Source organism: Fomitopsis serialis, assembly GCF_022376445.1.
Source record: "Fomitopsis serialis strain Sig1Antser10 chromosome Unknown B0H18scaffold_22, whole genome shotgun sequence".
NCBI classification, from domain to species: Eukaryota; Fungi; Basidiomycota; class Agaricomycetes; order Polyporales; family Fomitopsidaceae; genus Fomitopsis; species Fomitopsis serialis.
This window is the reverse complement of record NW_025954982.1, coordinates 225,268-249,400: the sequence shown is the minus strand read 5'-3', so window position 1 is coordinate 249,400 and position 24,133 is coordinate 225,268. Positions and strand designations below refer to the sequence as shown.

The window sequence follows — 24,133 nt, the reverse complement described above, 5'->3', positions numbered from 1 at the left end:
CACAGGATCACGTCAATCCTCGGCGACCGAGATTGACGTGTCCCCCAGCGCGCATGATTGCGATTGCCATACACCCCTCGCATGCGTGCTGTCAAGGTTGGTTTGTAGTCGCGTCATGTTGTTTGATAGGGTCGAAGTGAAGGGAACCGAAACCCGACATGGCTCTGTACCGGCACCGATAGCAGTTTGGATAGTCGGACGACATTGACCTCCGGGAGATCCGAGCCTTGAGCAACCATGTTACTCCAGCGGGAATAGGAACGCCGATCAGAAATGAAGAGCCTCACACCGAGCGAGCTGACACTGTGTGGAGAGCAGATTCAGAGAGCGAGATGACTACAAAGACCCATAATGATACATTGAAACATATAACCTCCGCAGTGGGAGGATACGTCAGACATCTGCCTGAATCGGAGGAGGTTCGTCCCATTCACTCGGCTATGACCATCACTTAACAGAAGAATAACTCAGCGAGAGCGGTGTAGACGAAGGTCGGTCATGGCTGACCTTTATTGTCATCATCGACGGACGGTTCTGGGGTGGCTGAGAGGTACACGACGTCGCCAACGGGCTTCGTGGACTACACGCCCATGTTAGCGTCGAGTGCTCAACGACAACGTGGACGACTTGCCTCGGAGGTCAGTGCCGACGCCTGTGCGGAAAGGCGAGTCTGACGTCCATCTTTGCGGTATTGTCCTATGTCCAGGCTGTCCGTTGCACCTGTCATTGTACTGGCACCATTTCGGCTGGAGTGGACGGCTCCCAAAGAGACTACGTCGCCATCCATGAGACTCGCCGTACGTGCCCGATTATTGAAGTTGATCAGCAGGGTATTCGCATACCTGGAACGCAGTCAGTTTATGGAGATTGAACGGTGGTGGGTTGAGGGTCCAGTACTCACAGTTTCGACAGCATCATAACACTGGAGCCAGAGTCAGCATCAGAGCGGTGAGTAGGGACAGAAAGAAGGCGTACGGCGCGGCGTGAAGATATGTCCTCTGCGAGTGTCAGTTTATGTGAGCAAGGCCGGAGCAATCGATGTAAGACGCACGGGCCGTATGGTGAAGAACAAGAGATCGAGAGTCGCAATCACCGCTTCATTGCAACGAAGTCAGCGTGTTTCGCGTTGAGCATGAAGTCGCACGCACCAGTAAGCGTGCCTGTCTCCACGCCGAGCATAATGAGTCTGTCGATGATGGCATCCGAGCGCCGTATTCCGGTCTTCGCTTTGGTAAGCTATTGGACGTCAGCATTACTGATGTTCCGACCGGTACGTTGGTATAGTCGCTCACCAAGACTGTCATGGAAATGGCTATCACGATGTCTGCGAGCGCGCTTCCCGCGAGCCACGTCTGGCGATTGGGATGAGAGGTGTAATAAGCGCGAACGCACAATATCGCTAGACTCACGTCAATGTACGGTATGATGATGGCTTCGTTCTCATCTGTGGTCAATGATTTCATCTGGTCATGATGATGGCTGTTAGGGCGCGACAATGACGGAGACTAGAAGGACGAACCTTGACCCCACTTACGATGGCAATAGACATTTGGCCAAGGGCGATCTGTAGGTACACCTCGGCTCTCATGACGATGCTTAGAATCGCATTGGCACGCACCATCGCAATGAACATGCACAGCCAAACGGAGCGCGACAACATAAATATCCTCCACGCGAAGAAGCATTGTACCGCGGCCGAGAGGATACCAGCCATGATGGGGAGACTGAACCATCCATTGTAGAAGCTGAGGAGGTTGTCGACCTGGTCACCGTATCCGAAGACGAAGACGTGGACGCCGTCGATGGAGATCAATATTGTCTGTATCAACTCGTAGATGCAAACACCATAAACTGCACCGACGTCAAATATTCCAGTCAAAGTGATACCCGACTGTAGGACGAGTGTACGCACCAAAGCATTTCAGCGGCCATGGATCTTTGGGAAAACAGATGTGGTATATGTCTGGAAGAGGAGGAATGAGCTATCATGGCGTTGTCACATCGTCGGCCGCGGAACTCACACACTTGAGCGCAAAGGACTCCTTGCAACGACCAGTTCAATAACGACCCAATCATCTGCGTACAGGTCTCCTCCAGACAAGCCCATAAGATGGATGGCGAAAAGTCGTACCTCGGGTCCGGCCCTGTTGCAATGTGCAGACTGTAAACGCACCACTCTGAAGATGACGATGGTTGAATTGGTACGTACAGCAAACTGATGCTCGTAGACATCTGGAAACTCGGAGATGGGTGAGAGAGACGACTAGCGAAGACAGTGCGATGGCTTTCTTGGGGAACGGAATAGCATTCCACGCTAAGGCATTGGTTTGTCGATCCGTGTCACGGTCGATTCGGATGTGGCAGAGACCGCCAACGCCGGATAAGCAACGTGCGCTACTGAGCCATTCACGTCGACATTCAGACAGCGACGCAGTATGGCCCCAGATCCCCACATGGGGCCCCAGTAACTCCCAACTCTGAGTGAAGTGGTTTCGGTGCCTTGCATCGCAACAGTGATGGAGACAATCAATTGAGCCTTGCCGATGCGATCCTCACCAGTGAGATATTTCAAGTTGTGCTGTGGACCGAGTTGATGATGAACTCAGGATTATTTAACCGCAACAAGCAAACAATCGTGCTAAGACGCGGCGGACGCCGGCCTGTGCGAGGGCGGGCGTTTAAACGCGCCGCCCAGGCCTGCGCCCCGTTCGAGGGTAGTGTAGTAGTATGTACGCGTGAGGCTTTGTACTGTAATGGTTAGGCAAACAAGGCAGGGAATGAGATAGTGTCTAGTGGTGTGGTTCGAGGTCGGGACGTAGCTCGCATGGTAATAAATCCCTTGCTCGCTAGAGCAAGGCTCTCTCGTCTGTAATTGTTGCCGGGCGCCTGAACACTTGTTTGTGGCTGTTGTCAATGTCACATGCGTGAGCAGCGATACCGTAGTAGTATGAGCAGGCACATCGACACCAAATATTCAGAGTGTCAGACAGTTTCACACTTATGAAGAGTTTGTTTGTGGAAAAAAACTACAGGTAAATGAGTACATGATGTATGACCATGCATAACAGTGTTCAATGAACGAGAATTATGGTGGTGGCAGTTACTTACCTTGTAAGGTAATACTCGCAAGCGCCTGTTAAATGCGGCTGCTACTGCGACCTGCATGCCTGAACAGTGCACGGGGCATGATTTTCTAAGCAAAGTGAAGTGATTCAGGAGCATTCTATAGCACTCAACGTACTTTGTGCCAATTTTCAGGCGCCTCACAGAGTTTTGCCGGGTACAACGCAGTGTCTGTCTTCCTGCATTAGCCTGCGAATACAAGCGCCGGTGCAGCGGCACTCTAAGTCCGCGTCTGTACGATATTCCGCTTCTCCATCGAGGACCGATATAAGTTATGGAGGTTAGTCGAAGCTGCGTTATTCATATCTGGACCATGCTCATATTATTGTGCTTATTTCGACTCGCGCACCCGACCTCTCCATATCAATTCTGTCTTGTACAATAGCAGTGTCCTCAATTTTTGTACGTTCAGAAGCCTTGTTACCTTTCAAATGTTACTGTATTTGTCGATGTCCCCTTCCAAAGCCCTGCGCGAGCAAGGTAGCGCCGCCCCTCTTGGCGGCATTTCGAGTAGAGAATAAAGATGAAAGAAAATGAGAGGCATACTCGTCCATACTCGGCTCTCCGGAGGCTGTGGACCGAGTGTCTGTGGCGACAGTCTGAGTCTCACTGTCTCCGTCTGCCAGTGGCGGCGCTCTTACATAATCACTCTCTACCAGCCACGTCTACACCTGTCTACATCTTGTCTACACCGCTCGACCATTGACGGACTGTACTTGTTTCTCAATATATTGCTACTAGGCCGGGAATCCGAATTCTTTGAGTACGTTGGCATGGATGCTCGTGGTCTGCAACGAGCGCTGAGCGCTGAGTCTCCAAAGGCAGCGTACGGTCCCCACTTGCGCTGCTACGTTGCCATGTCCTACCACAAGTACTGACACCGGGTTCAAGGTGAGTCTTGATTTCTGTTGCATGGCGACTCGGATACTTATGTTGTTTTCAAGCCTCCCCGCGAAGGCACGCCGTCTCAAGTACGTACGTGTATTCCACTTGGCGGTACGCCCAGGACTTCTCAATACAATACCGGGCGGCGGTTCCATTCCCATCTCATGCATTCACACGAGGCTCGACTTCTACGGTCTCCAACCTGCAGAGCCATTGTCAATACTCACATCATGATGGTTCTCGTGTTGCGCACTAAGCCTCATTCTCAGTCTTTCCACGGCTCGTGAAGCTCATGCACATGTCTCGCATCGGAAGGACGTGCACACAATATCAAAATGCATGCGAATGCGGTGCGCCCAACCCTGATGTGATTTGTATCGATTTAGGTTCCGTCTCCCAGGCTGCTGGTCTCCGCCCGTGTCTGCAGATCTGCAGCTGTGGCGCTCAGATGGAGCCATATGACCTTCGACGGTACCTGGGATTGACCGGGGAGTCCATTGACACGTACATCAATCCTCAGCGTTCAGCGCTCAACATTGACCCCGGGTCCGACTCGAACCCGGAATCCAAGTCCACGGCTTGACTTGAGCTTGAGGACTCCGAGTCCACAGCCGGGTTGCTCACCACCGCTCCAGCGTATACGACTTACACCCAGCCCTCGGCATTCACTCCACCATATAGACGTTGGGTAAACTGGCATTACAACTGTGCCATCCTGCCTTCAAATTCCCGCAACGATGGACATGGCTGAGATACGTCTGCTGTGCGTGTTTGCATTGTCTAGGTGATTCTGGTGCATGCTCACCCCGCACACGTAGGTCCGCTCCTGTGGTAAGTACGTCTCCTGCAGATGCTTGACTGGGCTCGAATCGCTCTGCAGATACTCGGGATCCACATGAATTGGGGTTTAGAGGGCATACTGCTAGTCCAAGTTTGTGAGTCTCCGTCTATGTTGGAAGTATCCGACGTTGACTGGCTAGTAGATATCTACAGCGCACGTTTTTCGTCTGACCCATTACGAATCAAATGTCTTGGTGAGTTCATATTTGTACCGCAGCCTGTCGCGGACGTTCATGTGTGCGATCAGTGTATGGCGTGTTCATCTACGAGACGGTCCAAGCCTGTCTTCTGGTTGCCGACGTCTTCCACTACTGGGTGTGGAACTACGGAGACCCAGCGGTCCTTGCCACCCTTAGCAATATGTGGTTCAGCGTCCTGATCATGGGCGGTATCCTAGCTACTCTCGTGCAATGTTTCTATGCATGGCGGATATGGAATACAGTCAAGCATGTCTTTATTAGTGTTCCGATCATTACGGTGCGGTCAAGGCAGCACTATCATGCGTATGATGCTCAAATTGACACCGATTCTAGGTAGCCTTCACGCAGCTTGCACTCGCTGTGACTAGTGGAGTTAAGGTGCGTGCGTGTCTGCGCAAAGTACCTTACTTCGTTGTGCCGAACTCCCTCCACAGGCGAGGTTATTGCCAATCGGTCTCGAGAGCCGTATCGCATCGTTCGTAGATGTAGGTGCCTACGACATCTCGTTCAGATCAACGCTAACCCTGGCTTGAAGGCCTGGTTGGCCTGCGCTTTACTAGCCAACATCATCATCTCGATAACCATGATCGTCCATGTGAGCCATGTTTTACGTGCTTCAAGTGCGAGGTGCTCATTCTGACTCTGCGGGATTAGTTTGTGAAGAACAATCGACACGCTGGGAGTTCCCCAGTAAGTCGGATGTTGACGTTTATTGTGGAGTCTGGGGCATTGCTTGGTGCGTCTATCGCAATATGGTATCGTGATTTTACTGAGATTAATTGACCATAGCGATTTTCACTCTGGTTGAACTGATCCTTTTCATTGTGGAGCCGGTGAGTATGCTTCGCACGTCGCACTGCAATTCATCCTGAGCCGTTTCATCGCTAGCAAACAAACCTTCACTTGCTCTTGTACGTGAATTCTGACTCAATATTTACGGTGTGACCTCATCATGTTACCAGTGCTATACTGTCGTCGAAATTGTGCGTGCTGATCCATGTCGATCATGGCCGAGTTGTATCACTCAACACTCCACCCGTCAGATACGCCAACACTCTGTTGATAAACTTCAACAATCGCACACCCCCTACCACGGACGCACGAGGATTCTTTTCAGATTTCCGCCAGAGTAGCGACACTCGGTTGGGCTCTTACAGCGATGGCCGCCACTCTCTCGTCTTCGCCAAGTCAGCGCTCTCGACTGGTGTGGGACTGCGCTCGCAGAATGTGAAGGAAACAATTCTGGATCGAAGCAGCGTAGGTCCTGTCTCAGCGTCAATCTGCCGTCTTGCTGATAGCATGTCCTGGATAGACGGAGTAGGTGCTCAGCTGAGCACGAGCATTTCCCGAATTATCCGAGACGCAGTGCACATTAGCCGGTCTGTTTCAGTCGGACACTCACCACATTCGCACCCGTCCACCACTATACTCGCATGACATCTGTATGTGAAACTGCAATCTCAGTCGGATTGATTTGGTACGGTGATCAAACGGACGAGTGTACCAGTGCTGAACAAGCCTAGCTTACGGCCGGTGGCGAGATCCGATGTCACGCGTTCATAGACAACAACATGAGAGCTCGACGTCAGGGACGAGGGGCCCAAGCGCCAGAACTCATTCGTTTCGATGAGATGATGGGATACTCCTTGTTCAGCATTCAGGTACCGAGCAGTTATCGAGCAAGCCTTCAATCCGTTCAGGAACACGTTCGAGAGAGCCGCTCGCACGATGCGGCGCCCTGTGAACCCGGTGAGACCAAGTTTGGACCGTGTCCTCAAATCACTGATACTGGCGATTTCGGAAGGTATAGCTGGAAATCCGACGATTGACCTACGGGTTCGTCGTGTCCTGTGTGTACTTGCAGTCGCTGCACATACGGTTCAAGACCTCTCAGCGCATAATCATGACCCTGCGCTGTCGCCCGACGGGCAGTGGATGCCAAAGCATCAAGCCTCTGACAGTCACTTACGTCGCATCACAGTCATCGCTAGGGACACAAATAGCCGATGCGGCCGTTGAGCTTACGGTTCGTATCAGACGTTTGCCTATATGATGCACCGAAGCCCCCGTATCGAAGGCTCCATCCTACAACCATCTACCAGTGGATCGTCCTTCGTCACTTGGGTATCGCGCAAGCATGGGCTTCCTAACATATTTGATGCTGCTTTGCACCGCAACGGTGGCCTTTGTCCATGGGACGTTGTTTGCAGATCCGCAAGAACTTCCCCGACAATCGTACGACTTCGTTATCATTGGAGGTGAGCCAGTGTCATGACCAGTGTCGATACATCGTGCTTACTGTGGCATTCATCCCAGCGGGTACCGCGGGAAATGTGCTTGCTCGCAGATTGAGCGAAGTATCAGAATTCTCAGTTCTTGTAATCGAAGCAGGTGTAAAGTGAGATCGAGCTGCTACTGAATTCATTACGTGCGTCTTACCTCTTACAGTAATGATGTTCTGTTCGACGACCAGGTTCCTTTGTTGGACCCATTGATTTGGCCCGATACCGCGATCAGCTGGAATTACACCACCACTGCTCAGACAGGACTTGAAGGACGATCATTCGATTATCCACGTGGGTTTGTACTCGGCGGAACGAGCACAATCAGTGCGTATGCGAGATGAATATTGATCTATATGAGCGCTGATCTGCGTGTCGAGACCTCATGGTATGGAGTCGGGGGTCTGTGGACGACTGGAATCGTTATGCGAACTTTACCAACGACAGCGGGTGGTCTTGGGAGGAGATGTTGCCATACATGGAGAAGGTATGTCACTACCGACAACTGCGTCGGCTTCCTGCCACTAACTGTGTTTAGAGCGAAATGCTTGTTCCACCGAATGATCACCATAACACAACGGGCCAAATCAACCCGTCTGTGCATGGCACCAATGGACCTATTAGTATCAGCCTCCCCGCTGCCTCCATGCCGCTGGACAGTCGTCTACTCGAGAGCGCCACTGCTCAATTTCCGTATAACGAGGATATGAATGACGGTTAACCACTGGGTATCGGTACGACTGGTCCTTTTGTCGCAACCACACTCGCGAAGCTGATGCTCCTTAGGTTGGCAACAGGGTACCGTCACCACAGCGGGTAGAAGGAGCGACTCAGCAACGGGATACCTGGATCCCATCATAAATCGCACAAATTTGGACGTACTCATACAGACGCGCGTTACCAGACTCATATCATCCAACTCCAGTACCTCTGTGCCAAATTTTAACCAAGTAGAAGTGGCACAGAATCGTTCTTGTGAGTGCCTGATTGGTCCGTATCGCCGTCACCGGAACCCGAACCTAGTGCCGTTTCTACTACAGCGGAGGGCATCATCATCAGTGCTTCCAAAGAAGTGATACTGTGTGCAGGCTCAATTGGCACTCCCCAATTGCTATTACTGAGCGGCATCGGCGATCCCAACACACTCCAGGGACTAGGGATCGAGCCTGTCGTCAACAACACCGACGTTGGTCAGAATCTCGTTGACCACCCTCTTATTGGCAATGTATGGATTGTCAACTCGAACGCTACCTGGGACAACGTGTTTCGTAACGCGACATATTTGGAAGACCTATTGCAGCTTTGGAACTCCACGGGAAGTGGCCCTCTGAGCGACACGGGTACGAACCAGATCATATGGTCAAGATTACCGAACGGTTCAGCCATCTTCGCCAACTATACGGACCCCTCTGCAGGGCCCGCCTCTCCGCACATAGAAGTACTATCTCATGTGCGTGTGACATACAATTGTACCCGATAGTCGACTCACTGACTTTGTTCTGATGGACCTGTTGTAGAATTCGTTCGGTTCACTTGTTGAACTCATGCCGAGCACGGGAAGCTACATGACTCTATATACGGCGGTCGTCTCCCCCGCTTCGAGTGAGCAAGTGCTCCATCCGGCTGCAACACCTGACTGACTAGCAGTGTTCTTTAACTAAAGAGGGCTCTGTGACGCTTGCGTCGAATGATGCGTTTGACAGCCCCCTAATCGATCCTGGATTGCTGTCTGATTATTTCGACGTCTACACCATGATCCAGGCAGTCAAACAGGTGCGAAACCTTATCAACTCGTCCGCATGGGAAGGGTTCGCTGTGGCAGAATACGGCCCGTTCGCGGATGCACAGACAGACGAGGAACTAGAGGAATATGTCAGGAACAGCACAACGTCAATATGGCATCCAGTCGGCACGGCAAGGCTATCCGCGGATGCCAGTCCCGATGGAGTCTTGACATCCTCACTCCTTGTCAAAGGTGCATCCGGTCTACGCGTTGTCGACGCCTCCGTACTAGTGAGTCGTTCTTCACGGTCATGATGCTTTCGCGCGTACTCACTCCCATCGAGCCCTATATTCCTGCTGGACATCCGCAAGCCGTCGTCTACGCTATCGCTGAAAGGGCAGCGGACCTGATCAAAGCAGCATGGCAGAACCACTAGGACGATACAGTTTATTTCCATAGCAACAAGACGGACATTCGACTATGTTGTACAGCTTGTATGTAGTTCGTCGGAAATCACGCCACAGCCATATAATCCCTGTACCCGTTAGTCCGTACCAATAATGTGATTTCCGACGATCGTCAGTGTATTCTTGAAGCCCGTGCAGTCAGGTGGCATGTGAGCATCGATGTCTCGAAGACACACCTGCCTGTCTTGAAGATGTGTGTACGACATGTAGTAGCGGATATTTTGCTTGGAAAATGTAATACTACTAACATCACCAAAAGGCGTTGTAGGTCAACTATCTAGGCTCTCCGACATAGCTCAGAGAAGCCGGGGCGGTATGTACATCTAATACTCAGTCAGTACCATACACTACAAGAATTAGAATAAGCATAAGCCAAAAGAAGTATGTGTTAAACTGATGGGGCGCAACCAAAGGCGCCTCATGGTGTGAAAGCTAGATGGCACAAGTCACCGTCCTATGTGGCGGCACCGGCATCGAGAACGGAGAATCTACCACATGAACGAACGGCCCATGCCGAAGGAGGCCCGGTGCGAAGGCCCGAAGGAGTAGCACCCGCCACCTTGCTCCTCGACCTCGAACTTGAGCGAGCACTTCATTCCGTTTTTGGAGTAGTTTACGTCCAGTCGTACAATGTTGACGTCGACGGTGCCCTGCTTGATAGACTTCGCAAAGTACGGGCCGCCTACAAATTCCGTGATTATTGGGCTGTTCCAATATTATAAGTCGTGTAAAGGATGCTTACCTCCACGCGACCACGAAGTGCCCTTCAACGCCTTCACCTCGTCTCCGAATAAGTCCTCGATAGCCGCCATGTTACGCTTTGCGATAAACCTTTGTGAATGAAGTGCGCACACGGACAGGAGCCAGACGTACGAATTCCATAATAGTCACTGTACTCTTGGGCTTGTTCTCAGGTGTCGGCTGGATCAATGTGCCCTTGCCACCAAAGATCGACTGGAACTCGTCGTATTCGAGAACTTCGTCAAACTTGATCGTCTTGCTCGTCCCTTGGAACTTCACTGAATCACTCTTGCATTCTTTCTTGAGGCTATGCATGATGCGTTACTGCAATGACAAAGAGGCATGTCTGTCGAGCATACCGGTCGAATATCTTCTTAAGCTGCAATTTGCGCTTCTTGTCTTCGGCCTTCGTGGTGCTTGCTGCGACAGGCGCAGTGGAAGAGCTCGTGGCCTCGGCAGATGGAGCTGTATCGTTAATTTTTCGTGCACGCTTTGCCGGCGGGGGTTGCGAGGCCAGCTGTTCCTCCAACTATTTGTCGCGTATCCCGTAGTGAGTGAAAGTCTTAGAGTGAGATGACGTGTCAAACGCGCCTCGATGATCCTCTGCTTCATGGCCCCTATGATGGCTGGGCTGACAGAACCATTAGGGTCCACGGAGTCAATGTCTAATTCATCTGTGTCCAGTGGCACCGTGAGCGCGCGCTAGCTTGTCAAAACATCCGACGCGTCAAGAAGTCGTTAAGGCGTACATTTGTCGACGACGAGAACGGCGCGCTTGCGCTTGAGACCTTTGCTCTCTGATGGGAAGTAGGAGCCTATGCCTGCGGAGGAAGCTGAGGCAGCGGAGGACATGGTCGTGATAAAGAAAGGTGTCGAGGATGGGTGTGACGCCGTTACTCGCAACGCAACCGCTTGCGTGACATGGCGCATGAACGGGGTCACCTGATCGCGTTCATCGCCGGCCAAGCGGCGTCAAACATCAGAGTGGCTGGAAGTTGTCGGTCGCTTCGGAATGATTGCGACTTGAACAACACCTGAACTAAGTTCACAAACAGTGAGAACCGTAGCATCCCTGTGTCTCTTTGCTGAACTCCGAGAACTAGCCATAATGCGCACACTGCCAATATGTTACCTTGCATTGTCGGATCTGTATGCCACTGGTAGGGGAATGATTCCATCATAGCATAGTGACTACTGAACAGTAACAACAGGTCTGATTACATGGCTATTAGCGGATGCAGACTCGTTGTACAAACTGGGTGCATTCTGTACGCCCAGCTGGAAGTACTGTTTAGGTCCATGTGCCGTCTGTGTGTCAGGGGTCTGGACCGTTACAAACTTGACTGGCCCCCCATCCGCCTGGCCAGCCTCCGTCAACTTCCAAGTGTTTGCCAGCCGCAGTCAGCCATGCACAATGGAGATAAATTCAAGCAGTCTTCCGAACTCTCATTCCAATTCGCCATCTCGCCTGTCAAGCTCTCTGGAAGACGTTGTCTGGTCATTTGGGAAGTTCGTCTCGTATTCTCAGCTCGCTAGTCACAATCTCCTCGGGTACCTCAAGAGCGGCTTTATTTCCTAGAACGCTTCTCACGGGCGACAGTTACTTCTGTACACTCTCCGATACATTACCCTGATTCACCAACAATGGCATCGACAGCCACTCGCCGTCTCGCCGACAGTGTCTCTTACGTTGTCCTTTCCTCAAGCACGTCGGGCCAGCTCACCATCCCTCTCATCGATCCAGTGACAGGCAAGACCGTGCACTATGCTCTCGTCAAGGTCGACACTCCGCCAACGGTTGCCAGCCTCGGTCTCAGTCCGCGCCTGCACATGCGCTCGGTCTCCGAGAGTGGTCATCTTCATGACTCTCACCCGCAAACTCAGACCGCCCGTAGACTGGACCGACTAGCCAAGGAATGCATGCTTGACGTCTCTAGCAACGCGCTCCGTATGTTGGAGGAAGATAAGGAATGGCCTAGCCTGGCTTCGTCGTCCCGGTCGTTCTGTGTGCCCTCATCTTCTTCGCGACTCCATGCGCCTAGGGTGTTCTCCTCCAACACCTTCAGATTCGACGGGCGCCCGACGTCCTACGCCGAGACGCCCTCTCTATACAACGAGTCCCAATCTGATGAGTCGGTCTCGTATGTCGGCACGCCTATCTCGCACTCTCGGTCACGTCGGCAGAACACGGTCACGGCGCTCGGTTCGGCGGATACAATGGACTCCTCGATGCTCGTCGGCCTAGGCATCTCTGGAATGACGAAGGAAGACGGTTCTCCGTTCGATGGGCTTGGTTCTCTCCCGCGTACTGCCTACACCGCCACCAGCACCGACTCGCCCATGCCATCTCCTCCCGCTTACGCACCCGCATCCGAGTCCTCATGGTCGTTCTTGCCCGAGCTCTCCCCCGCTGCCTTCGCCAGCGACGCCCCAGAGGATCCCGTCGCGCTCTTCTGGAAAACCGCAACTTCCGCCGACTTCCGCCGGTACCTCGACAACAGCGTCTCGTCGCACCTGCATTCCGCACCTGCCGGCGCGTGTGGCTCGTGGAAGGTTGCCAAGAAGGTCGGAACGATGCACGCGCTGGGGCTCGCGCCGCCGAGCCTAAAGTGTCACAAGAAGCGCTTTAGCATGCCCCGCGCTGAAGAAGATTTGTTCATGTGCGAGACACCGGCTATGTCGAGCTTGAGCGATAGGATTATGACCCATCTGGAAGGCGCAAAGCTGGAAGAGGAATCCTGGATGAAGGCGAGCAATCTTCTGGATGTGGGTACAAGCCGGAGGCCTGTCTCTTGTATGCTCTGATACATAGGGATCGTGATCGTCTTCGGGATCTGGGATTGTGTACCTGTAGCAACTGAACAGCGAGTTGTAATGGGCTCAGCGGGCAGCTAAGACGAAGCGCCAGCCCTCCTGAACTTGAGATCAGTATGGCAGAGCTCGTTGACAGTCCACGATCGCGCTGATACGAGTACCATCTGTAGTACCTAAAGGTGTACGCTTGTGATATATTCCATAAGTTCATAGTCCTGTCTACGTGTACAAAGTCGTGGTCTACATCGAACCTGGCAATGTTGTCGTACATTCTGCGTGAATGGTCGTGTAAGTATCGCAACATTTTTCTTTTCTCGTCCCTTTCCCTTCAGCCTCATTAGCAGTCATACCCGCCCATTCCCGTTGACATTACCATTCATTATCAGAGGTCCAAGTGTTTGCTTCAGCAGCAGCTCGATGCGATCTCGGTCCTCGGTGAGCTGCTTCATCTCGTCCCGCCAGCGTACTTCCCGCTCCTCGTATATTTTGCCCATCTCGCTGAGGCTGCCTAACGCAGCCTCCAGAGCTCCACGCAAATCCGCCTCGCGCGACTCGGCGCTGATGGGCGAGCCGTCGGCGGATGCTGCGGACCGGGCGGAAAGGTGGAGCCTTTCGACGAGCGACACTCGCTGCGAGCGCGCGTTGCGCCGTTGTGCGGAGAGGTGATGGAATGCAGAGCGGATACTTGAGAGCTTGGGCGAGTTGTACAGCGCAGGGTCGCGTCGGATCGAGCGCGACGTTAGTGCGTGCAGTTTTGTCGAGTGAGATGGGGATGCGAGCATGACGAGCGTAGCATCTGTCTCTCTGTCGAGAGACTGGAACTACGAAGGTAGAGTTAGCTTTATGACAGAGTGAATCGAAGGATCCAACGTACTGCCTGAATGAGTGCATCCCAGCGTGTCTCCCATCTGCGCCGCCGTCTCTGCGGACTGCTCACATACGTCGGGTGGTACTCTAACTCGAGCAGGTCCTCTTCCTCACCCTCCTCCTCCTCGTCTACCCACTCACCCTCCTCAGCCTCGGCGTGCTCCGTGCCGTTCCCGTTAGTCCAAGGAACAGCGCTCGTGGTCGACTGTGCGCTAGCCTCCGCGATGTAATGATCCACGAACTTCTCCTCGCCGGCCGTCTCCTCGCCCGAGCCTTCAGACGACAACTCCGGGCTCGTTTCGCGCGGCTGCGTGCTCTCCACGCGAGGCGGGGGCTTCACTCGCCGGACAGGTCGGGCACCGGGCGGAGGTGCGCGCAAGTTCGGGGCTTGGTCGCGCCTGCGTAAGCCCCGGCCCCGCATCGCCGGCGGAGGTGGTAGGCTCACCGGTTCATGGCTGGGGCTCGAGCGCATGCTCATCACGGACGCGCGCGCACCTGCCTGCCCAAGGCCTTGCACCCCCATCAGAGGCACGAACGCTAGCGGGTTGTAGCCTGGGCCAGGGAACGGCGTGCCGGGCGGAGAGAACGTCGAGGCCTCAGACGCTTGCTGGTAGCCGTTGTTCAGCGCGTATATTTGCATCTGCAGTGCCATCTGCTCGCGGACGTAGTCGACGTTGTTCATGTCAGGCGTCGACGAGGGGGCCTGCTGCATAGCGGGCATGGTCGAGCGGCGGATGTGCGTGAAGGGGTACGGGTACGGCGAGCCGATTTGCCGGGGCTCGGCGTCGCTTTGCATGGCGGAGAGAAGAGGCGAGGGCGATGGCGCGGCGGTGTTCGATTGGGGCGTTGGAGGAATGGGAGCGTTCGGGCGAGCACCGGGAGTCCGCAAGAAGCTGCGGATGTAAGACGATGTCGGATCCTCCAGCATGCTCTGCAGTTCTTCCGGGTGCGGGAAGTGAGGATGATATATGCCGGCCTGGGCCAATTGCTGCTCCGTCAACTGCCCCAGCACAGCGTGGCGGGCAGCATCTGCTTGCAGTCTTGACGGATCCAGCCGTGCCTGAGCCTGTTGAGCCTGAGCCATGGACTGCTGCTGCTGCTGCTGCTGCTGTTGTTGTTGTTGCGGCTGAGGAGGTGGCTGGGGCGGACGAGAGGATTGCCGCTGACTACTAGCAGGCGAGTCTCTGTCGTTGCTTCTGAGTGTGTTCACCGTGTTCTCGAACATGGCAGGGTCGAAGCTCCGCATGCCCAGCTGGTCGGTCGGGCCAGATCGGTGCTTCGCGCGAATCGTCTTTTGGTAGTCCGCGCTTGGGCTCGCCTGGTACTGAGCGGTCGCCGTACTGTACTGCGATGTGGGGCTGGGATACGGAGCATCCCGAGAGCGATCTGGCAACGCTACCGACGGCGAGCGAGGAGTAAATCCCGACCCTGAACCCGAGTCCTCACCGTCCTTCCCTTGCATCTGGTGCTCGTCGTCTTCGTCATTCAACGTCACGTCATCCTCCTCTTCGTCACTACCGCGACTGCCGTTCCGCGCGTGCTCGCGACGGGGTTCGTAGCGTCCTTCGGGGTACACGTCTGACGATGGGATGGGTGAGCCTCGATGGAGGTCCTCATACTCTGGCTCACGATCGACGAAGTGCGTGACCTCCTCCTCTGGCTCCTCCTGCAAGGGCAGCGAACGCTCCGACGGACGAGAGGCCATGGCCTGCAAGGGCGGGGTGTGGCTCGAGGCAAGTTTGGAGCTGGCAGGCGGTGTTAAGCGCGTCGGAGCAGCCTCGGCAGGGCCTACGAAAGGTACTGGCTTCCGAGTGGGGGCCGTGGGACCCTGTGCTTGTGTATTGCCCCCTTGGTCACGGTAGCCCTCCGGGACGTACTGCGTATAGGCCGCGGTGCGTTCTCCAGGTGAGGCCATCGGCGTCTGGAACTGTGGCGATCCGCGATACTCGGGCGTGCGAGCGGCCGCAGCGTGGCCTTCCATCGAGGAGATCGACGACACCGTCTGCGAGCGATCCCGCGTCTTCGGACTGTCGCGCGCGTTCATGCTGTCTTTGTCTCGCGACTGGCGCTTCGCGGCGGTAGCATCCTGGTCTTTCGGGCTGGACCGATCGCCAGCGCGCACACGCTCGACGGCGGGATCCTTCGCGGGCTGCATGAGCTGGGTCAGTCCACCGGAGGCTGCTCCTCCGGCGTAGGCGAACCCTGCCTGGCCAGCAGCGGCTTGCTGCAGGTCCGCCCGCTCAATCTCGGCCATGAACTCCGGGGTCATTTGCCATGTGTCATTGCCAAACTGAGAGAGGAAGTTCGGTGCTGGGATGCGGTTGATAGGCCGGGGATGGTGGGGGTTCTGCGCCTGCGGAACCGAGGGGAGACTCTGGCTATGAACAGGACCGGGCGGCGGGAGAGGGATGAGATGAGGAGGCAACACCAGCGGAGGATGCGACTGCAGAGGCGGAGAAGGCGCACCCTCTGGGGTATGTTCACGTGCGTGCGCCGCCACCGACATCTTCGCAGCGACAGGTGAGATTCGTGAAGGTGGCGGCGACCTGCGAGACGGATGAGAGCCGGTGGAAGTCGTCGGACTCGGTTGTTGGCCTTGAGGATATACGGATTGCCGCTCCTGTAACTGGTTCAGGGATGGCACAATCGGCAGCGAATGGGTCTTCGTCGCACGCTGCCTCTCGCGAAAGGAAGGAGAGGGAGTCGACTCCCGGGGCGCGATCCCCTGAATCGGACCTAAATATGATCACGGATTCAAATGAGCGTTCGCGGGATCAAATTTACGGCGGTGTAAGAAGCGCGAAAGGACATATCCGTCCCAATGAATGGCCCGTCCGATAGCCTACAAGACGTAAAGAGAGGCCATCACGGATCTTCGTAGCAGAACGAGCGACGACGTTGACAATTACCAGCCGAGCCACCGCAAGCACCGGGACAACAATAATCATCGCAATCACGCTGGACCTTTAACGTGGGAGGTGACGGGGCGCAAGGAAGGCTTTCGAAGAGACGCGACATACCCTGTGTGCCCGGAAGCATCATCGGCTTTCTGTTGCGCTGCGGTGATTGACTAGACATAACGTGGGTCGGCTCAGACTGGGTGATAGAGGTGGAAGAGAGGATCGCAGGGAAAGACGCACTCGGCTGGCGGATAAGAGTATGTCTTCAGAGGTGAATCATTGTACTCGCGTTTCCAACGTGGCGGCGGGTCTGCAATGACAGGAACATCGCCTTGCGCACAACGAGGTGGATGGCCGTGTATGGAAGGTCACGGTTCATGGCTGCCTCGAGGCAGATTACCGCCAGCATGAGCTTCGGTCCGGCTGCCTGTCCTCGTTCCTGCGGTCATGTCCGTCGATGGGCGGCCCACAAGCCGCGTGCTGCGAAACCCTGTGTTCTATCCTGTACCGTTTCGACCATAGTAGGTTTGGTCACGGGTCACAGGGGTCCGAACTGAGGATTCCTGGAGGCGGTCACAGGTATACGAATGCAGTTTCAGGGCTGCGGCGCAGTGCCGCTGGCAAAGGCTGTCACCCGCACAGCGCAAAAACCGGCTTGTTCGGAGTCCTAACATTGGTGACTTATGCCGCAAGAGCGCCTAGACTATCTAGGTTATCGGAAATGGCATATGTTAGGCAGGGGAACATTGAAAGGCGTGGCTTCTGATTGGCTGGCTTCCAATGTTCCGGACATTAAAATACGTTTTGTTCGGTTATCTAAATATCTACACACTTTTACTGCGTGAGTCGTGACAATGTTAGGGCTTCGGACAACTTACAAGGCGATTTGTCCGCTGTGCCGCCGCCTGCGGTGGACTATCCAAGTTCTGTGGTCACAAGGAGTCACCAGGCCCTGTAAATTAGGGATTTCGCTAGTTCGTTGGTCACAGATCACATCCCCCGAACCTATGGTCGAAACGGCACAGTATACCTGCCGAGGCTTGGTGACCATGCGGAGTTTTGAACCACCACACATTGACAGATGACAGCGCTAGCGGGCTCTGGCCAATAGAGCACTCCAAAGTTGTTCATAGTCACCAACGCATGAGGCTCGCATGGAGCCCAGCCTGTAATGCAGTGGCCGGCAGGCCTCCTCATGTTTTCGCGTTGAGTGTCCACAGATCGTCGAAGGATGATGCGAGGAGGCTGAGATGATGCTGCGGCCACTCGGTGTTGCCCTATGTGGATTTCTGAGGGTTTGCTGCTGCCATTTTGGGCGGGATAAATGACACTTGGGCGCGAATATCGGGACCGCAGAGCGTGCTCCCTGCCTCGTGCATCGTCCAAGGCAACCACCTGGGCCACCTTGCGGGCTCGTGCTTCTCGCTTCTCGTTCGCGTGAAATCATCCGTGAAATAGGCTTCGTTCTTGCCTCCGTGTGCAGAAACTGTGTCCGACAGTACAAGGGCGCGCGCGGCCTTGACAGCGACATGCCCTAGTGGGCCTTAGGGCCTGTTCGGTAAGCCGGAGACGTTCGCCTGCCAGCTCGGGCGACCCTCGGAGCGCTGGTAGGACAAATAGAAGTAAACATTAAATCGTCACGCACCGAATCGAGCCACTGCATGCCTGTCCCTGCCTTGTACACGCGAAAATGCCGTCCGACAGCCGCAATGTTGACAATAGCTGGCGGCAACGGCGCCAGCAGCTACTCGTGTATGCCCTTATATTCGTTAGAATCCTCTTTATGGCTGTTTTCATCATTGCTGAGCCAACTCTTGATCGAGAACCATACCACACGTCTATCCTCACTGGCGAAGGTTGGGTTCTCGAGCTTCTCCTTGGTCACCCTCAACGGATCTATGCAGAGCTCGGTGTACATCACCATGTGTTCTATGCTCTCATTGAAGAACTGAAGGCCATGGGGTATGGTGATTCACGACATGTCACGCTTCAAGAGCAGCTTGCAATTTTCTTGTATGCATCTGTGACGGGTCTGTCGATACGCCACCTTGGTGAACGGTTCCAACGGTCTAACGAGACTATCTCACGGTTTGTCTATTTTGGCTTGACTATCTCTATGCTGACAGAGGATCCCAGGTATTACCGCAAGATGCTCACCATTTTCTCGTCACCACCTTTCTACACGAAATACGTGAAATTGCCAAAAGCGGACGATCTGATCCCACCAGAAATTGCAAACAACTCGCGCTTCTTTCCTTATTTTGAGGATGCGGTTGGAGCTATGGATGGTGTTCAGGTCGATGCAGCACCTTCTGCAGAGGACCTCGACAATTCACGCAACCGCAAAGGCGGGGTGTCCCAGAACGTGCTTGCAGCTTGTTCATTTGACATGCGCTTTCAGTACGTGCTCAGTGGTTGGGAGGGCTCAATCACGGATGCTGCGCTTTATAACGAGGCTCGTCGGACCAGTCTGCTTGCGCTCCCTGGGAAATTCTGGTTTGCAGATGCCGGATTTCACCTGTGTGATGCCTTGCTTGTTCCGTACCGTGGAGTGCGCTATCATCTCGCAGAATGGAGGCGTGCTGATTTACGGTTAGTCTGGTCTTCTCTCTCATCCAATATACTCAATCTTTTTAGGCCTGCAAACAAAGAAGAGCTATACAACCTTCGCCATTCCTCGGCTCGCAATGTCATAGAACGCATTTTTGGTGTCCTCAAACGTCGCTTCCGTATCCTCCTCCTTGCTCCAGAGTACTGCATGGAGATCCAGGCCCGTATCCCTCCAGCTCTATGTGCTATCCACAACTTCATCCGCATCCACGACCCAGACGAAATCATGGAATTTGCTGATATTCTTGATGGGCATGGGCTGCATGGCGGCGATGTGGATTCAGGTATCCTTGCAGAACGTGCAATCAATCAGGCAGAGAAGGACCGTGCCAATGCGAAGCGTGATGCTATTGCAACTCAGATGTGGGAGGATTACCAGGCACTTCTACAGGAAAGGGAGGGACTTGGAGAGGGGATGATGGACATGTAATTTAGGCATCTACAGTGTTCCAGCCAACTGCCTGTCTACCCATTTCCTACGCACAGCACGATCCTTGATCTGAACGTACAAATCTGCAGCACTCGCATCCTTCCGAAAGACGTCCAGCAGAGACACCATCTCATCCGCATCCAGCCCTTCCTCCTCCTGCGCGAGTTTGAAAGCACGGGCCTTGCGGCTCGGAGTCGACTGGCTGCTCATGTCAGGGGCCATGACAGTGCGTACCATCTCGTTGAATACACCAAATTCCTCGTGGAGACTGTTGAGGGCCGCGGCTTGCCCAGGCCCTCGCATACGCTTCGAGCTCTGGGTCGACGTAGATGACGACGCAGGGGCCTTGCGCTTCGGTGGTGGTGGCGGAGTCGCAGGAAGCTCAAGGTGCTCCGTGTCCTCTATGGCCTCGGCTACCGGAGTGCTGTGACGAGCTGCATTAGCCTCACCATCATCACTCGGTTCTGGCGTCGAGCGATCCACCGTGGCATCGCGAGAGGCTCCCGCATCTGCCGAGCGTCCTGACATCTGCGTGGCTGGATGGAAGGCATGGGTACCCTTCACTTTCGATGGCATGAGCTCCTTCATATCCTCGAAGTGCGGCCACCCCTTGTTGCGAAAGGGCTCAGCCTCGGGGTGCTTCTACATGCCATTCTATATCAGCCATATCCATGCGAGCACACACAGTACCCACCTCGACATAAGCCTGCCACACAGCCTCACTATCCTCGTCTATCGCGGCACCATTCTCATTGTCCCAATGGAACCCGGATTGCACCGAGAGGTCGTACACGACCTTGTAGGTCTCGCGCAGCTACCACCCATCTCAGTATCGAAGCCACACAGAAATAGAAGGCATACCTTGGCATACTTGTTTCGGCAAGACGTCCATGTCTTCACGGCCCCTTTCGTCCGGCATTTCTCCAGCTCGCCAGAAGCCTTCTTGAAGGTCGGTGCCTTGAAGTTCCCGCCATCCCCAGCCTCGGCCTTGTGTTCCTTCAAGACCTGCAGGAAGGTGGAGACATCGGCATCAGTCCAGTGGGCCTTCTCGCCCATGATGCGCAGTGTGAGAGTCGCAGCCTGTGCGAGTCGCAGTACAGAGACGAAGACGGCGAAGACGGCGTCGATCCCCAACATCGCCAGCTTGCTGTCACACGGTGTCACACCCTCGGGTTTCCCCGAGTGGCTGACGCTGGCGAGCAAGCGAACGTCTCCGGCTTACCGAACAGGCCCTAATGGGCCAGCAGCCTGCCAGGACTGTACGATCATACTGTTCAATTGATTGCGTCCTCGGGGTGCCACGTGCGATGACTGCCCTCAGACACGATCCGCACGGAGAACAAACCTACTACAGCGCTGGATCTCAGTACCCCAGATTTATACGACCAACGCTCACGTCAAAAGAAAAAACGGCTGCGAAGCCCAGATGGTCTCCTACGGCATCGTGAGTACCTTCCACGGTAAACTCGATGACGCTTGATGAGCTTTCGAAGCCGGAGATCCATCACTTACATATATGGTGCAACGTCGGCACTGTTGACACTTGTGGGTCCACCTTTTGTCGCTTCGCAGGATGCACCGCAGACGATTCAGGCAGTCGCCACGTTCCAGCGACAGGCACGAGAGCACTCCGATCCAGCGGAAAGGGGGTGCATTGCGTATGGTACGATACTGGGACGAGGAGAAAAACGCAAATGAGCGGCAGTGGAATGTCCTAGAGCTACAAGGATTAATAAGATAACGTTACGGTATGGCACGATACCACCAGTGAGCAAGCAATCAGTCGACGTCTTCCATACCGCCGAAGCGCGGTCCTGAGAACACGTCTTGCAACAGGTCAATTGTGTGAGGAGATGGCAGTGGAGGGGTCGGTCCGGCCGACGGAGGAACGGGAGGAACCATTGTCGAAGGCCCAGCGACGGGTGCCGCGTTTGCGTCGGCTCTGGCTTCTCTATGCTTCGTCGTCGTACGCATGCTGTGGACCCTCTTTCGCTGCGTCTTGACGAACTGCATCAGCGCGTCAAGCGCATCGCAGACGTGGTGCTTGCTCGGCTTGTCCGCTAGCCTGTCTGACAGTTAGCAGCGAACCCGCGTGTTCTGAGAGGCCATGCTCACCTGCCAACCATCTCGTCCACGATGTCGCCCGCACGGACAAATGGCATCATGTCCAGAATGTCCTTGCACACCTTGACCAGCTGCATCGGTCCACCCACAACCAGGGGCGCAGTCTCCACCCAGCCCTCGAAGCGCTGCTTCAGTCTCGGCCTGAACTCCTCGCGCAAGTCCTCGAGGTCCGGGTCGTTCGGATCCAGGTCAAGGTAGCCTAGGGGATCCGCATCCTCCGACGGGTCCATGCCAGGCACGAGCGGCAAGCCCATCATCATCGCCGCGAACGCCATTGGGTTCGGCGCGTTCGTCCCCGGGGTGGAGATCGCGTCCACCCACGCCTCGATCCGGTCCTGCCTCCCCGCCGCTCCTGGCCGCATTTTCGAGATCGCTAGCACCTCCGCCCGGTGCGCGGGCGCGTCGAGGTGCGAGAACGAGACCAGAAGCGTGTTCCGCAGCGCCCGCGCCGTGTCGAGCATCTCCTTCTCCATGATCTCCAGCGCGCGCCGCTTGTATGGCTCATGCTGCGCTAGCACCGTTACGGCGCGCTGCAGTGCGCTCGCGTCGCGCGGGCGGAGCAGATGTGAGTGTGTCTCCAGCGCCCTGGCAATCTCGTTCGGAAAGCATTCGAACGCCCAGATGTCGAGCGCGGCCGCGAACGCGTCAGACGAGCTTGTCGCGATGCCCTCCAGGTAGCGGCCCAACTCCTCATGCGTGGTGTCCTCGACGGAGAATTCGGAAGACAGTGCGGTGAGTGCGCGGTAGAGCTGGAGTGACGGTGTTAGCTTGAAAACGCTTGCCAGATAGGCTTGTATGTGACTCCGTAGCGGAGGCATGGCGTTGCTGATGCGGTACGACCAGTGCCGCGCGGGGTGTGGCCCAGTCAGTGTATCCTCGACAAAGTCCGATTCCGTGTAGTCGTCCTCGTCCTCGAACTCATCGAAGAACTCGTCCTCCTCGTCCTCCTCTTCATCGATGTCGTGTGGACCTAGACTGATCATGAGCTATTTATGCACGCGCATGCGTGCCCCGCTCACATTTCTTCCCGCCATACAGGATGCGCTCCAATGCCGTCCAGCCCAGCAGGTCGTCGATCTCCTCCAGCATGTCCGTGATGTCCTGTAGCTGCTTGTTCGTGTTTGTCGCCAGCATGCTCAGGAAGACCTCTCGCCAGATGAAGAACAGCACCTCCACGATGTTCTGGACGCCGTTGACATCCCAGGACTTGACGCGCTTCCCGTCTTTGTTCTTCAGCGTGACGTTCACGAACAGGTTGGTGAACGCGCACTTGCAGCTGCACCGGACGTCGCGTCATCGGCCGTCAGATACGAGCTTCGCGTACGCACCTCGTTCGCCCGCTGATCATATGGTCTATTGTTCCCGCGACGAACAGGAGGCACTTGTGCGCGTGCACGAACTCGACGTTGTGCTCGTAGACCACTCGCCAGATGTCGCTCAGCCAGTTCGTCAGGCTGTCCACCGTCTCGCTGATGAGCTCCTTCTTCATAGATCGCTCCTTCACGAACGACCGCTTCGAGTCTCGATGTAGCTCGTCTAGCAGGGCGTTGACTTCTAGCCGCTTCGCCCTGAGATCAAGAACGGGGATGTCGGCGTGCATTGTCTGGAGGTCGCCCGCTTGTCCAAGGACCTTCTTCCACTGACTCCGGTCGACATGATTGAGCAGCGGTATGAGTTGTTTCTCGATGAGAGTCTGTTGCGCGTCGGGTGGCAAGCTATCGTACACCGCCTTAAACCTGGTCCAAGAGCGCCTTCAATACACGGCTCAAGAGTTATTTGAACATGAATACATACCTCGCGCTGGGCAACTTGACTGACATGGCTGTGAATGAACAAGTGAATGAAGGTATGTATGCAAGCCGTATGCAAGTACAGAGCAGAGTACAATAAACAGAAACGGATGTACGCGTTGTGATGAGTGCTTTCGGAGATTCAAGTTTGTCTTACAATCAGTACAAGCTGAACAAGGCAGGTTCAAACTCAGAAGACGCAATCAATACAATCGTAAACCGTATCGGGGCTGGATCTCGGCCGAGTTAGGCTACTCAGTACTGGTCGACTGGTTTGATGCTCTCGCGCGAGCTTCAAGGATGCATTTTAGCTCATCGCGTAAGCTGTGCCTCTACA

General features: G+C 54.9%; 9 protein-coding genes across 9 annotated transcripts; 4 read left to right on the top strand and 5 right to left on the bottom strand.

Annotated features, from left to right (window-relative positions):
- Positions 1-304: 304 nt before the first annotated feature.
- On the bottom strand, positions 305-2,579 carry B0H18DRAFT_999185 (uncharacterized protein). Its single transcript, XM_048045544.1, has 15 exons — positions 2,210-2,579; positions 2,132-2,144; positions 2,022-2,076; positions 1,913-1,963; positions 1,619-1,851; positions 1,520-1,564; positions 1,410-1,463; positions 1,293-1,352; positions 1,149-1,236; positions 1,052-1,095; positions 976-998; positions 902-922; positions 632-842; positions 508-580; positions 305-450 (listed from the first exon to the last, which is right to left on the bottom strand). The coding sequence occupies exons 1-15, from the start codon at positions 2,230-2,232 to the stop codon at positions 431-433; spliced, it is 1,014 nt and encodes a 337-aa protein (XP_047895073.1). The 5' UTR covers positions 2,233-2,579; the 3' UTR covers positions 305-430.
- A 2,279-nt stretch (positions 2,580-4,858) lies between these two features.
- B0H18DRAFT_1155479 (uncharacterized protein) lies at positions 4,859-5,610 on the top strand (the record flags this gene model as incomplete). The annotated part of the gene is made up of 3 exons (XM_048035769.1): positions 4,859-4,943; positions 4,992-5,042; positions 5,096-5,610. 3 exons carry the CDS (start codon positions 4,859-4,861, stop codon positions 5,383-5,385), a joined length of 426 nt encoding a protein of 141 aa, XP_047895072.1. The 3' UTR covers positions 5,386-5,610.
- B0H18DRAFT_999182 (uncharacterized protein) lies at positions 5,481-6,166 on the top strand. Its single transcript, XM_048045543.1, has 6 exons — positions 5,481-5,533; positions 5,584-5,643; positions 5,703-5,784; positions 5,838-5,881; positions 5,937-6,031; positions 6,092-6,166. The coding sequence occupies exons 2-5, from the start codon at positions 5,632-5,634 to the stop codon at positions 5,991-5,993; spliced, it is 195 nt and encodes a 64-aa protein (XP_047895071.1). The 5' UTR covers positions 5,481-5,533; positions 5,584-5,631; the 3' UTR covers positions 5,994-6,031; positions 6,092-6,166.
- Positions 6,167-7,100: 934 nt separating this feature from the next.
- B0H18DRAFT_1155437 (aryl-alcohol oxidase-like protein) lies at positions 7,101-9,489 on the top strand (the record flags this gene model as incomplete). The annotated part of the gene is made up of 10 exons (XM_048035768.1): positions 7,101-7,306; positions 7,365-7,446; positions 7,497-7,657; positions 7,711-7,817; positions 7,869-8,046; positions 8,117-8,305; positions 8,371-8,780; positions 8,848-8,932; positions 8,994-9,343; positions 9,397-9,489. The coding sequence occupies exons 1-10, from the start codon at positions 7,186-7,188 to the stop codon at positions 9,487-9,489; spliced, it is 1,776 nt and encodes a 591-aa protein (XP_047895070.1). The 5' UTR covers positions 7,101-7,185.
- Positions 9,490-10,008: 519 nt separating this feature from the next.
- B0H18DRAFT_1084330 (uncharacterized protein) lies at positions 10,009-11,113 on the bottom strand (the record flags this gene model as incomplete). The annotated part of the gene is made up of 6 exons (XM_048031771.1): positions 10,009-10,202; positions 10,263-10,338; positions 10,394-10,568; positions 10,621-10,790; positions 10,853-10,935; positions 11,011-11,113. 6 exons carry the CDS (start codon positions 11,111-11,113, stop codon positions 10,009-10,011), a joined length of 801 nt encoding a protein of 266 aa, XP_047895069.1.
- A 792-nt stretch (positions 11,114-11,905) lies between these two features.
- B0H18DRAFT_1117705 (uncharacterized protein) lies at positions 11,906-13,066 on the top strand (the record flags this gene model as incomplete). Its single annotated transcript, XM_048033639.1, has 1 exon — positions 11,906-13,066. One exon carries the CDS (start codon positions 11,906-11,908, stop codon positions 13,064-13,066), a length of 1,161 nt encoding a protein of 386 aa, XP_047895068.1.
- A 173-nt stretch (positions 13,067-13,239) lies between these two features.
- On the bottom strand, positions 13,240-17,325 carry B0H18DRAFT_999164 (uncharacterized protein). The gene is made up of 4 exons (XM_048045542.1): positions 17,083-17,325; positions 16,963-17,012; positions 13,950-16,678; positions 13,240-13,896 (listed from the first exon to the last, which is right to left on the bottom strand). Exons 2-4 carry the CDS (start codon positions 16,982-16,984, stop codon positions 13,420-13,422), a joined length of 3,228 nt encoding a protein of 1,075 aa, XP_047895067.1. The 5' UTR covers positions 16,985-17,012; positions 17,083-17,325; the 3' UTR covers positions 13,240-13,419.
- A 2,449-nt stretch (positions 17,326-19,774) lies between these two features.
- Positions 19,775-21,116, bottom strand: B0H18DRAFT_999160 (uncharacterized protein). Its single transcript, XM_048045541.1, has 3 exons — positions 20,744-21,116; positions 20,577-20,696; positions 19,775-20,524 (listed from the first exon to the last, which is right to left on the bottom strand). The coding sequence occupies exons 1-3, from the start codon at positions 21,017-21,019 to the stop codon at positions 19,892-19,894; spliced, it is 1,029 nt and encodes a 342-aa protein (XP_047895066.1). The 5' UTR covers positions 21,020-21,116; the 3' UTR covers positions 19,775-19,891.
- Positions 21,117-21,251: 135 nt separating this feature from the next.
- On the bottom strand, positions 21,252-23,734 carry B0H18DRAFT_999159 (uncharacterized protein). The gene is made up of 5 exons (XM_048045540.1): positions 23,335-23,734; positions 23,026-23,282; positions 21,998-22,976; positions 21,452-21,947; positions 21,252-21,316 (listed from the first exon to the last, which is right to left on the bottom strand). Exons 1-4 carry the CDS (start codon positions 23,604-23,606, stop codon positions 21,662-21,664), a joined length of 1,794 nt encoding a protein of 597 aa, XP_047895065.1. The 5' UTR covers positions 23,607-23,734; the 3' UTR covers positions 21,252-21,316; positions 21,452-21,661.
- Positions 23,735-24,133: the final 399 nt, after the last annotated feature.

What these genes read in the sequence shown, in the direction of transcription:
- B0H18DRAFT_999182 (XM_048045543.1), top strand. An exon ending in GGAGTCTGGGGCATTGCTTG is followed by an intron (nt 5,785 to 5,837) that starts GTGCGTCTATCG and finishes AATTGACCATAG; the next exon opens with CGATTTTCACTCTGGTTGAA. An exon ending in TCCTTTTCATTGTGGAGCCG is followed by an intron (nt 5,882 to 5,936) that starts GTGAGTATGCTT and finishes TTTCATCGCTAG; the next exon opens with CAAACAAACCTTCACTTGCT.
- B0H18DRAFT_999159 (XM_048045540.1), bottom strand. Translation starts at nt 23,606, where the DNA reads ATGCACGCCGACATCCCCGTTCTTGATCTCAGGGCGAAGCGGCTAGAA. An exon ending in ATGATCAGCGGGCGAACGAG is followed by an intron (nt 23,283 to 23,334) that starts GTGCGTACGCGA and finishes CGTCCGGTGCAG; the next exon opens with CTGCAAGTGCGCGTTCACCA. An exon ending in GTGGACGAGATGGTTGGCAG is followed by an intron (nt 21,948 to 21,997) that starts GTGAGCATGGCC and finishes ACTGTCAGACAG; the next exon opens with GCTAGCGGACAAGCCGAGCA.
- B0H18DRAFT_999160 (XM_048045541.1), bottom strand. Translation starts at nt 21,019, where the DNA reads ATGTTGGGGATCGACGCCGTCTTCGCCGTCTTCGTCTCTGTACTGCGA. An exon ending in GCCGAAACAAGTATGCCAAG is followed by an intron (nt 20,697 to 20,743) that starts GTATGCCTTCTA and finishes GATGGGTGGTAG; the next exon opens with CTGCGCGAGACCTACAAGGT. An exon ending in TGTGGCAGGCTTATGTCGAG is followed by an intron (nt 20,525 to 20,576) that starts GTGGGTACTGTG and finishes AATGGCATGTAG; the next exon opens with AAGCACCCCGAGGCTGAGCC.
- B0H18DRAFT_999164 (XM_048045542.1), bottom strand. Translation starts at nt 16,984, where the DNA reads ATGATGCTTCCGGGCACACAGG. An exon ending in GATGCTTCCGGGCACACAGG is followed by an intron (nt 16,679 to 16,962) that starts GTATGTCGCGTC and finishes GATCATATTTAG; the next exon opens with GTCCGATTCAGGGGATCGCG. An exon ending in GGGATGCACTCATTCAGGCA is followed by an intron (nt 13,897 to 13,949) that starts GTACGTTGGATC and finishes CTACCTTCGTAG; the next exon opens with TTCCAGTCTCTCGACAGAGA.
- B0H18DRAFT_999185 (XM_048045544.1), bottom strand. Translation starts at nt 2,232, where the DNA reads ATGTCTACGAGCATCAGTTTGCT. An exon ending in CCATCGTAAGTGGGGTCAAG is followed by an intron (nt 1,464 to 1,519) that starts GTTCGTCCTTCT and finishes CATCATGACCAG; the next exon opens with ATGAAATCATTGACCACAGA. An exon ending in CCATTTCCATGACAGTCTTG is followed by an intron (nt 1,237 to 1,292) that starts GTGAGCGACTAT and finishes GACGTCCAATAG; the next exon opens with CTTACCAAAGCGAAGACCGG.